General features: G+C 37.7%; 1 protein-coding gene across 2 annotated transcripts in view; it reads right to left on the reverse strand.

The window, feature by feature from the left end:
- GHR (growth hormone receptor) overlaps positions 1-12,614 on the reverse strand; it is a 134,670-nt gene that overhangs the window by 12,386 nt on the left and 109,670 nt on the right. For both annotated transcript variants that reach the window (XM_083883474.1, XM_083883473.1), the window contains exons 4-6: positions 2,553-2,682; positions 1,323-1,483; positions 120-298 (exon numbers count right to left, since the gene is read on the reverse strand). In XM_083883474.1, coding sequence (XP_083739600.1) covers positions 120-298; positions 1,323-1,483; positions 2,553-2,682 — 470 coding nt within the window. The remainder of the gene's footprint in view (positions 1-119; positions 299-1,322; positions 1,484-2,552; positions 2,683-12,614) is intronic.

The following is a 12,614-nucleotide window of genomic DNA, read 5'->3' on the forward strand; positions in this document are numbered from 1 at the left end:
TAGTAATTACAGACATGTTTTTCATAGTGGTACAAAACTGTTAGGGATAGAACAAGCCTGCACTGTACTATGACTAATGTATAATATGTATTAATGTATAATAAATATTTGTTTCATACCTCGTTCCATTTTGTCTCATTAACTTCTTTGTACTGCAATTCATACTCCAGAGTAATCCATCCCTTCCGGACGTCTGCAGTTGGTGGTGGATCCCATCTTACCTGGATATCCCCATGGATGCCAGTCTGACTAGTATTTAGCAGAGTCCAGTTAAGGTGGACAGGGGGATCAGGTAGTACTGTTTAAACAGATCATTTGGAATAAAACAGACAGTTTTCAAGGTGAAATGTCCATTCTTACTACACACTGATAAATTATTTCAGGACTTAAAAAGTATATTAACCATGTATTTTCTGATTAAAATCTAATATATTGCAATGACAAATTCATTGCAAGTTTGGTGACAAGAAGGCACCCTGCCCAATTGACAGTAGACATGTTCTGCACAAATTTCACCCAAGCAACTAATAAAGAAGATTAAGAATGTATTCCCTTCTGAAGCACATTTCTGAATAGCAGATTATAAAACACTAAATATAAACAATTATCCATCAAAATCTAAATCTAGAGTTCTGACTAGAAATAAAAACAATAATTGAAGTAACACAGAAAGACAAATATTTAGTAGTTAATATAGAAGTACACTAAAAAAATTTTGGTATTCAAAAAACTAATCTACATTTGTTCAGCTGAATAAAAGAAAGCATTGGGTATTCTAATCATCTGTAGGAATAAATTGTCTGGATATGCAGTTAATAGTGGTACACTACCCCTCTGAACAAGCAGTAACATCTGTAAAGTCCCAGGCAGTCACAATTCATATTGCCATAAATATAAATCCCAGCTTAGAAATACTAGACATCTTGTTCCTTTAGATTACAGTTGATTCAGGAACGAAACAGTGTTTGGCTTCCAGAGCTTTGCAGAATCAAGGTTTTAATGCCAACTTTGCTGTACAAGGAGATGTAGCATCCATTAGAAAGGACTCAAAATGACAGCAAAGACAAGCTCATTTGAGCACGCACATGTTTGAGAGACCACTGGTATATAGTCAAAGAAATCACATATTTGCTTTTATCCTTTAAGCTTTCTTCCAATCTAGGCAGTATTTTCTGGTGTTGATCACATTATGGCGTTACAAAATCAAATCCCTTCCTATATATAATATACTTTAGATACTAACTTTTCTGAGAAGCAATATTTAAATGGAGTCTAAGTAATACAAAAGCTTATAGAGGGTAAGATACATAATGGAAGCATACCTATTTCATCAACACTGAAACATTTTTTATCATACACTTCCTTTTTACTGGCAAGCTGAACACAATATGGTGTCCACACAGAGGTGTAGGATGCATTGAAGTAACAGCTATTTTGTCCTGAAGTTATATAATCAGGGCATTCTTTCCAGTCTTCCTCATTACTAGAATGACAACAAAAATGCAATATTTGTGAGAGAGAGATTTACAGACCTTACAAAGTAAAAATTACAGATGTTATGAGACACAGTGCTGATAAGTTGTAAAACTTACGAAAGGGATAAAAACATGTTAATATTGATAGTGATTTATAATGAAACCACTATCAGGAAAACCTGCATAACCGAGTTTAGGCAGTCATGTACTCTTAGTGGCCTGGAAAACAGCTGAACTTTAAGGTGCTTTCTAAACCAAACCATTTCATGATTGTGTTATTCTGTGATTCTGTGATTTCTGAGATGTCTCAGAGTAACAACGAAAGCCAGCCTTGCCATTAGGCTTCAGTCTGCTATGCAAATGTATCATCACCATCATCAAAAAGCGTCTGTAGATCAAAAAGATCAAAACCCTGTTATTAGAGGGAACAGAAATTCACACTCTCCTATTCTTGTGAACAAAAGGCCTATTTCTTTAATAGCTATTACTGGTAATGTCTATGTCCTTTTTCAGGCTAATCATTGTAGCCTGAAACCTGAAAATTGAAAAAGCTTAAAGTGGAGCTGAATCATAATCGAACAGGACTCAATGAAGCATTATCCCAGTATCAGAGCAGGCTTTCCCCCTGGACCTGTACATTCAGACTTCATCACAGCAATTGATCAATGGGGAGTTTATAAAACGTTAACAAAAATTTGAAAGGGGCTGTATCCAAGCTCCACATCTGTGCACATTTAAAGAATCTCGGTGTTGCAGGTTAGATGAATAAAGAACAAACTGAAGTTGCCCATTAAAAAATCCTTACCCAAGCCATATAGTGCTCAGTTTTGGATTCTGAAACTTGGACCTAAATTTAGTAAGAATGTGTTCTTAATTATCTGTCAAATAATGCTCGTTGCTGCAAATTGCTTAATAATTACCAATAAATTCTGATACCAGAAAAAAATGTACTTGAAACACGGTTTTATACCCTTAAAAACAGTACGGCTCATGTCACAGTAAAAAATTAACAGTAACAACCTAACAAGCATGGTAAAATAAATTACTTTTCTCTTTTCCTGTTTCAGCTTTTATTACCTCTTCTTGTACAATAGCTGTAGTATTCTTGGAACAGTGAGGTTATAAAAATTTCCAGCAGTCCAAAAACACGAAAATGTCTCCATTTCAGGTGATCTGCATTTGCTGATTTGTGGCCGCTGCAAAATGTCTGTCAGAAAAAAAAGCAGAGGACAGAAGGATACACATTAAACAAATTCAAACCCCAGACTAACCTGTTGTTAAAATGAAACTCAGCACCTTTAGTGAATAATTAAATCTTCTTCCAAGTGCTTATGCCCAATGAGGCAAGATTCAAATTCTTACGTCCATACATGTAGGTGACTACCGAAGCCAAATTTGAAAAATGTGTGAAGCTCTCTTGTACTGTGTAGAAGTGATAATATCACAGCCTGACACTCAGCTTAGGGCTTTGCCAGCCTTTCAGCTGTAACTGAACAGAATAGAAAAGTCTGTTTCAGATGGAAGAGACCTAGAACACTCATCCAGTCCAACTGCCTGACCACTTTAGGGCCAACCAAAGGTTAAAGCCTGTTATTAAGGGCACTGTCCAATTACCTCTTGAACACTGGCAGACTTGGGGTATCGACCACCTCTCTAGAATGGCTGTTTTCAGAGTTTGACCACTTAAAGAAACTCATCCTAATGCCCAGCCCAAACCCTCCTAGTTGCAGTTATGAAGTATTCCCATTTGTCCTGTCACTAGACCCCTTATCAACTTTGTTCCCCTCCTCAAGATGCAATCAAGGACCTTCAAATCTTCTTAAACTGCAGGGCCCAGGATTGCACACAGGGAGGTCACACCAAGCCTGAGCACAGTGGGTTCATTGCCTTTGGACCAGCTGGCTGTCCCCAGTTTGGTCAGTTCAGGACAGATACACCTAAATTAGCGTTTCTCTTGCTTTAAAGAAGCTCTGGGACTACAGAGCTTCTATCAGACTCACCACAGCTTAGCACATCATACCCAGCTGGGGCATTTCACAATGCCTGCTCATGACAGAAACTACCTTGAGCTGAGCTCAGGTTTGTGTGCACAATGCTGTGTGGATATAACCTAGTTTTGAGGGGGATAAGGGGACTTCTAAGCATGGACATATTATGTATGCCACATGCCACTTCTACAACTATAATTTCTATTCTTTGTCAAAACTGAAACAATGAAAGGTCATAAAATGACTGCTACAATAACCCAGCCGCAACAACCTCTGTGAGAAATATAAAAGCAAAAGTTGCAGGTATGACTCGCTGCTTCCAAAGTAAAGTTTTAACGTTTTCCTGATTTTGAAAGTTCTAATTGCCAGTGTTCCCTACTTGGGCTGGAAAGCTTTCAGAGGAAGATCAAACGTACAAAGAAGTGTCTATCTCTCCTCACAGACTATCTGAGAAATACAATTATTTGTTTAAGAAAATTTCTCCAAAATGTACTTAAGATGTAGATTTAGTCAGGTATTTATGAGTAGTGAAATGATCCCTGGAAAAGGAACAACATGATGCTACTAGACTCTACATGCAAAGTTCTTTGTGAATGTTTTGGCAATATCACAGATGTGAATATCAGAATTTCAGACAAGATACAAGGAAGAAATGTGTTAGTGTCAGGGTGGTGAAACCCTAGAACTGATTGCCCAGAGAGGTGGTGGGTGCCCCACCCAGGAAACATCCAAGACCAGGTTGGACAGGGCTCTGAGCATCCTGGCCTAGCTGAAGACATCCTGGGTGGTTGCAGGAGGGTTGGACTAGAGGATCTTTACAGGTGCCTTCCAACCCAAGCCCTTCTGTGATTCTGTGATGATACTTGACACAAGATATTTACCTTCAAAGCCAGAAGAAGTATTAAGATACAGTCATCCACAAGCACTAGGGACTTCCTGCTACACAAGAGGACATTGTGGCCCTCATGAACGCTGACTCCTTTATTTATGGCTCAAACAGAAACAGCCACTCCATGCCTGAGCAATTTGTATTTCTTGGGTTCAGTGGTTTAAATTGTGCACTTTATATTACACACTGCCAAGCACCCACATCAGGCAGTAACTAATACACAAGTATTATGAATTTCTGCTTTGGTTATCCCATAAAATTGTCTGATTTTACACTTGGACAATGAACAAGGCCTGAGCATATGTCTGTAAATAGATTTCACAAGCTGGTTATTAAACCTCTTTGCCCTCCCCTTCCCTCCCCCACCTCCCCAAAGCATTGAGAATTCATCTTGCCACCCTAAAAACACCAAAGTTTGATTGGAAAGATTTTTAAAAGCTGTTTTTTTTCTTAGCCAGCATGCTCTATTTCACTCAACTTTAAATAAGTTTCAGTTTAAAACTGAAAGAAATTTTGAAATGAATTGTTTCTGCAATGGAAAAAAAAAAATGCACTGCTCTTTTTCCAGGAAATATTTAAAGAGAAAACTTTTTACTATTGTTTCAGATTTTTTGGTATATTATTCAGTGTTTGACAGCTTTGTCAAAACTCCAAAATGCTTCTGGGATTGACCTTGATTTGAGCTTTTACAGTTTTACATCATTTGTCAAACAATGTTCATGTAGTAGATGTCTGCTAGAAACAGCACACAATCACAAAACTGCAAATTGTTGTAACATAAATCCAAAATAAAATAGGATAAAAGATCCAAGAACAGTATTATAACCTTTTAAGTGTGTGTTCCAGCTTTTTGCTGAACAAAAGAAAATTTGAATTTTCTTATTTAATTGAAAATCAAATTATTATATAGAAACAAAACAAAGAAAAATAGCTGTTTAAAAACAGAACAAGAAAAATGAATTAAATTTTTTGCCTTTACTTCAAAGACACAAATAAAATTGCCTCAATTGCATAATACCTATAATCAAGAAGACACGTCTCTCCCTTCTTCTATAAACAGATAGTGTGCAAGGAAGTACATGCTATGGTTTTTCCTGTTTCTATCCTCAGCTACATGCAAATATAGTTATTTTTACTGCAACACATTAAGAATTTGAGAAAATGATATATTGGAAACTCTCCTAAAATTAGAACATTTCTGTTGATGTATTTATAGCTAGAACATACAATATTTAAAGACCGTGCACACCATGTTCTCATCTGTAGGGGTAAATAGAGTCACACTGTCACTTTTTAACATAATGAAATTAACTGAATGGAATCAAACTTCACTTAGATTTTGAAAGGTCCAGCAGAATCTTAGATATAGGCTCTACAACGTGTTAACAATCAATTTTCTGGAATTTACCAGCTTTATGCACACTTTCAGATGTACAAACTCTTCTAGGAAAACAGATCATAACACAACCAGAATGGCATCATTTGGAGAGGATTAGCAATGCAGATTAAGAATACAGATTAACACTTGATCTATTTCATCCTAATTTCAGAGGAATGTATCCCCAAGTCTCTCTTTTCCACTTCACTATTACAGGACTATTAATTCTTTCTCTCACAGATGTTCCTTCAACAGACACAAGAAATTTTAAATATGGAGTATTTTTGTTTGGGATTCAATATTCCTGCTTAACCAGTTTATATGAATACATATATTTGTATTTTATAACTGTTTGAAAGAAATATTATCTTATGATAAACATTTCCAGTTTCCGTGTCAAGTTTCCAGCCTTCAAAACCGCAGATTTTGTGACTGACTGAAGAAAACTTTAACATATTGACTTGTGTAAGGCTTGGCACTCCTGGGGTAGAGTTCATGAATTCCTTGTTTCCCACACAAGTCAATTATCAGCATTGCGCAGGACCCTGTGTGAGCTCCATCTGAACAAACTGTCCCAGAATGTGATAACTGTAAGCAATAGCTCAGCTGAATGCATTTAGGCATAAAGGCAGCAGGGTACTAAAAGTAAAGGCTGTCAAACCAAGATTTTAAACAGACTAGAAAAGCAAAACAAAGACGAGCAAAACAAAGCATAGATGCACACTTGCTCATTTCCTATCTAATCCAGTAAGTTCCAGTCAAACTGTCATTAATAAAACCACTTGCTTTACTCAAGATAATGGCTTGACCAAATACACTATTTCAACAGGAAAAAAACACATGGGAAAATGTGTCAGAAGGCTAATTCCTTTAGGGATTGAATTTCCTTTTTTCTTTTTTTCTTCCCCCTTCCCCCTGCCTTCCTTAAAAGTCCCTCTAATAAAATATAACTTTAAAGGGAGCTGGAAGAGTAAAGAACTGAAATGTGTAACTGGGGTGTAGCAAAACAGTTAATCTTGGAGAAAGTCCTACTGCCACCATGCCTCTAGTACTTCTGCAGAGACAACAGTGGAGGAGTACACAAATTGTACAGAAATGTCCCACTTATTAGTGTGGGACTATGGTAAGTGAAATAATAATGAGCATATGACTGATTGATAAAAATCAAGCTAACTAAACCAAAAATGATAAAAGGGGCAGCACCTTTGCTCAACAAAAGGAGATGTTTCTGCTTGTGAATTTTAGAAGGTTCATGTGGAACTTCCTGTGCCAGTCAAACCTACAGCAAAGTTAAACTCACAGAAGAATAATGTGTCCCAATATGCAAAACAGTGATAGATGAAACCTGATGCAACAGCACATCTCTTCATATAATCTACTATCAAAGCACATACAATGTGTCGCTGCTAAAGTGCAATGGAGAAAGGTGGAAATGGAAGTACAAAGAAAGGAATTAGTTACATTTAACACTGAAAACAGCTATGAAAAGCTGGAGTGCTATTTCCTGTAGCTCAAATTTGTACATTGGCAGTAAATGCTCTGTCAATTAGGTCCTGCTCCTGAATCCACCCAGCTCATCAAAGGTTGGGTCATTTAATAATTGATTTCTATGCTACCAGCAGATTCTATTTTGTTTAAATTGGGCAGAAAAATGAACCACTTTTGGTGTCAGTGGATGATATGTTAAATAGGTACATTCTAGTACTAATAAGTTGTCAGACATACTATACAGAGAGTGGGAGATGCAGTACAGGGAGACAACAGCCAGGTCACTTCTCCATCTGCTGCTTGCTAATCTGACCCTAATTTTGCCCTAAGTAAAACCTGCCCATAAAGGACCAACACATTCTGGAACAATTTTTTTGTGGAAAAGAATAAAATTTATTTCGTATCAGTAATAAATCAGATCCTTTTGTACAAAATACTTGACAGAAACAAAGCAAAGCTTAATAACTCTCATATGCTATATCACAGTGAAAACAGAATGGAAATGCTGTGAAAGGGAATATTATGCCTATGGAGTAAGTTTAAATATTTTAATAGTTCATGATAAATTCAGGTGTTTTGCTTAGAAGCATGAAAGTGGGATGAAGATTAATTTGATTGAAGATTAATTCTGCAATGAAGATTAATTTGATGGCTGCTACCTGAAAATACATTATGTAGGCATCCCTGCAAAACAGATAACGATTCTGGCTGTTTTGTCAGAAAAAAACCCAACTTCTTCCATCTTTAGTCAAGTGAGACTGATGTAGTTAAAAGCCTGGAAAAGGTGAGCTCATTCCATAGCATAGAAGTCCAACAGCTGTACTGGTTTCCCACACTTTCTATGCTATTAAGCTTTTAGGGTGGCTTAATAAGCTTATTATTAAGCTTATTAAGCTATTAAGGTGGCTCGGGTATGTGATCCATAAGGGCAGTACATACAAGCTAAGTAAATAAAGTTCAGGATTGAGTGAAAAAACAATCATGTAGCATACTTGGTACCATTGCCCATGAGGGAGTACAGGGAGGACAGAGGATGTGCATATGTGCCATGCTCCATGGTAATTGGTATGTGCTTTCCAAATCAAGCCTTCCCATGTGCAGTGGTGGAATCAAGTGATTCCTGTTGCAGCTCAACCCTATCTACTGGCCTGCCTTCACATACAACAAATAAAGACAAGCCAAACCAAAGCTCATGGTATTTGTAAATACAGGGCAGTTAATGTAACAAACCTATTTCCAATTCTCTCTTAATTGCTTACATAGCTGTAAGCAATTGAAATGAAATGAAATGAAAATTAAATTGAAATGACCTTTTCAAGAAATTATCTATAAAAAATAATAATATGTAATGCCTTTAATCTATTACAGCCATTGCTGGAGATGTTCAGTATTGACTAGCATTATGTGGTAGGGCATATGAGGAAATATGAAGTACAACAGAGGTTCTGTGGGCAAACAGAATGTGCAATTAGCAAACACTACTAAAGGTCTTCCATGCTCTTCTCAGTGCAAACAAATTTTTCAGTATGGACCAAAATTTTCAATATCCTTATTTCTCCTGCACATGTACTAGCAATTTCTAGTCTGAAGCCTAGTTCAGAGTTAACAGCTGTCTAAAACCAAATGCATTGCTCCTCACCATGCAGCAATGAGGTGGTTATCCTTGCTGAGATGTGGCCCCTCCAAAACTATCAGAGAGATTGGTGCTCAGAACTAACACCAGAAAGACAAGCTTTCCAGAAAGAGAAGCTAAAGCTCAACTTGGCATTACCAATCCAGGTTCCAACACCTTCCCAAACTCTAAGAGGAAAGTACTCAGAGGACATAGGGAGAAAGACTGTCAGGTGTGAACCAGGGTTAAGAACTGCAACTTGATAAAACCTACTGAAAAGTCACTCTAGGGCACACCTTAATGCTCCTGCCAAAATGCTGCAACTTATTTTCCTTGTTTTAACCTTAGCTGCCTTTCTATAAACAAGCAGCTGTGCGGATGGGACTGCACTGCAGTGGCTACTGGCACTGGGTAGGGACAGCCAGGTCCTGGTCTGACAAGGGGATAAGGGAGCACCAAGCCTTGAGCCCCTAAGCCTGGTGGAGCTGGCCAGGGCATGGCACCCATGGGCAGGGCACGGTGGGGCACACCTTGCAAAACCTGGCAATGGAAAATGCTGCCTGTGCAGTGGTGTTAGGAAAGCAAACAGCACAAGTCCCAGCCTGAGAACAATACAGAGTGTTCTAACAAAGGAAAAGATACAGAACAGCTAACCTGCATTGCAAGTAGACAAATGGAGCCAAAACAGGGAGAAAAAAGGAGGACAAAGACACAGGTGAAAAGAAGAATGAGAAAATTACATGTTTGGAAAGAAAAGGACAATAGGGTGTGAGTGGTTATGATAGGAAGGCAGGGAAGGGCAGCAGAAGACTCGAGGTAAGGCAGAACAATATTGACAAACTGCAAATGAAACGTGTGAGCTCATGTAAGTCTGCAGTCACTGTCACTCAGTTCAAACAGTGAAAACAACAACTTCTAGGTGTGGCACATGCATACCCTGATAGTGTAGAGCAGAAACAGCAGGTACCTGGGATCACCCAGGAGAGGTACTAAGGTAACAGCCTGGAGGAGAAAACAGACGGCTGCAAGGGAAGTGTGAAAAGAGACAAGCAAGCACTGACACAGCAAACCTGTTTAGGGACAACTGCAGAGTAATGACAGCACAACAGAAAGACTGAGACTGTGATATTATATCCCAAACTCTATGGGTTAAGATGAAAATGACACTATGTCCCAATCATCATCAAAACAGTGCTGGTTATGCAGAAACGTGTCCTGATGCTTCTTGTAGTTTATTTCCTGCCCACATCCTTGTCATATTTGAATGAAGTAACTCACAGAAATACTGGCCCTAAATCTGGCCTCGTTCTTGACATTCAGTCTTTTATTTCATACTGCTTTTGGGAGACCAGAGTCAATCTAAATTTTTGTTCTTTCCACTGTTGAACTTTCAAGTTATTTCTGACTTCTGCAGATTTTAACCATTCTTCAAAACAACAGCTGCCAGGTATATCTGCAGTACCTCTTTCATACATGACAAAAAATCCTACCCCATACTCTTTTCAACAATCTCCATTTGAAGTAGTAGAATTTGGGTTTCATTCAAGTAAAGTAAAAATTCCAGTTCTATCTACAGAACAACTATCTGAATATCTTTGAAGGGCATTCCAAAAAGGCAGCAACAATTAGTTCTTCAGTCCGGAGGGAAGTTCCCAGTAACAGTCACCACATAGCAATTTTAAAAAATGGAGAAAAAACAATATGGAGGCTGTTACTAGGAGGGTCATTTGTTACGTTCATCTGGAATGAAACTCCACAGGATTTTACTAAGCCATTCCTTGAAAAGTGCCACTAGAAAACCATCCTAGGCAAGCAAGGCCACAGGCACTCAATGGAAGTCCTCAAAGCAGTCCAAGGATTCCTGTGGCAGTGATGATTGAAAACTTTTTGGAGACTGTAAGTCCTAGTGATTCTTCACAATTCTTCATCATGACAACCACTCAAATTCATCTTTAGACAGACTGTGAAGTATATAGGGGCTTATATGGTATTTTCACTCTTTTTGCACCTTTAGACGATAACACTTTCTTTTGGATCTCAAAGAAAACTGAATTGAGTATTTTAGAATATCCTGTCATGCCAGATTTCTCCTGTGCTTTTTAAAGTGTCTGTTTTATTACTGTAGCCAGGATGTTTACTCATTCAGAGCTTTATTGTTGCAGTGAATCATGAACTGTGAGTTTCCAACTTCAAAGTGAAATTTAAAAATCAAACTCAAGAAGAATAAAAGTATTGTTTTCTCCTCCTTTCATCCTCAAACTTAACAAGAACATGAGTCTTTGTAGCTTTGCAGTGCCTTTGTAAGAACATTCTTTTTACTAGGTTTCAAAATCACTGTGACAACAGTTCTATCTCCTCTTAAGCAAAGTTCTAGTAGTCCTACTAGGATTGTCCTTTTAACAGTATTTATAAAGCAACAATTGCCACTCCTAATGGTCAGAAATGAAGCCAATATTGTGATAGATCATTTAAAGTCCTGATAATTTACAAACAAGTTTTATTTGAAAGAAACCCAACCAACAAATCAGAGTACCAAGCAGTCCTCACAGCCATGACTTGACATATGTGCTTTGGATCCTAGCTGGATTCCTGCACATGAAAGGAAATGCATGTGACAAAGTTGTAAATTACAAGCAAGGAGTATCTGAAGTTCTTCCCAAAATGGGAAAGTTGCTGAGTTAAATGTATCTTGACTTTGTCTGAAATTCAGGATGATGTAAATACCAAACAAGAGAAGAGATCATGTCAATGATATTAGACTCATGGAATTAAGTCAACAGTGGAAAAATGCCCCCACCCCCAGAAGTATTGGCAATTCAGCACTAGGATGAACAATATACAAGAGAACATACAAACAGGGGACACTCATGACTCAGAAGTGAGTTCAGCTTGAGGGAATAACACATATTTTCAGCTTTTATTTCTGTCATCTGGCTGTGAACAGATCTTCTGATCATCTCTATGGCACTGGGTGGCCAAAAGTAAACCTCCAGACTAATCCTTTTGTTACTACTGTGAGGAGATTTGGATGAAACAGTCATATTCAAGATCACAGTGGACAGATTTATAGAGGAAATATTATTTTATTTGACAGACTGCCAAAAGTGATTTATTTACATTATATATCCTCTGCTGAATTTGACTTTTTCTGACACTTGTTTTGTCTTTCCAAGAATGCAATGCTGTCAGTGCTGAGCTTCAGAGCTCACATAGAGAAGGCCCACTGACACAACACTTGAAGTACTTTACAGTACTTGAAATAAAGGCTCCTGAAATATTCTTGAAGTTTGATGGCTATTAAAGAATGAGCCTTTCCCATTTGGCTTGTTTCTCATCTTTCTCCAATGACATTTCATAAACTAGTCTTTTCAAATAGCTACAGGAGGTATTCAGAGGGAAGACGTGATTTTTTAAATTTAAAAATACAGACATTTCCTGTAATGTAAAACCAAGCCCAAACATTCAAGTTAACTTAAGACCAAGCTAGGTCTCTTGAATTATTGTAGCCTTTATCATGCCTAAGATGACTTCATTTCTGATAAAAGCACAGACTTTTAACAATACTATGCCAAGAAGGGGTTCATTCCCCTGAATGCCATTCATCCAAAAGGAATAAAGTTTTTATGCTTTATTTAGATTAACAAAAGATTAATCAATAAGGGAGGATCTAATGAGCCTTCAAAACCATCAAAGAAATAGAGGCCAGTCAGGAAACAGTCTTACATACCATTTCCAGTAGCACACTTCCTTCTCCCCTAGGAGCTCTCCAATATGCAGTTGAAGT

The sequence above is a fragment of the Zosterops lateralis genome (assembly GCF_965231275.1).
Source record: "Zosterops lateralis genome assembly, chromosome: Z".
Classification (NCBI taxonomy): Eukaryota; Metazoa; Chordata; class Aves; order Passeriformes; family Zosteropidae; genus Zosterops; species Zosterops lateralis.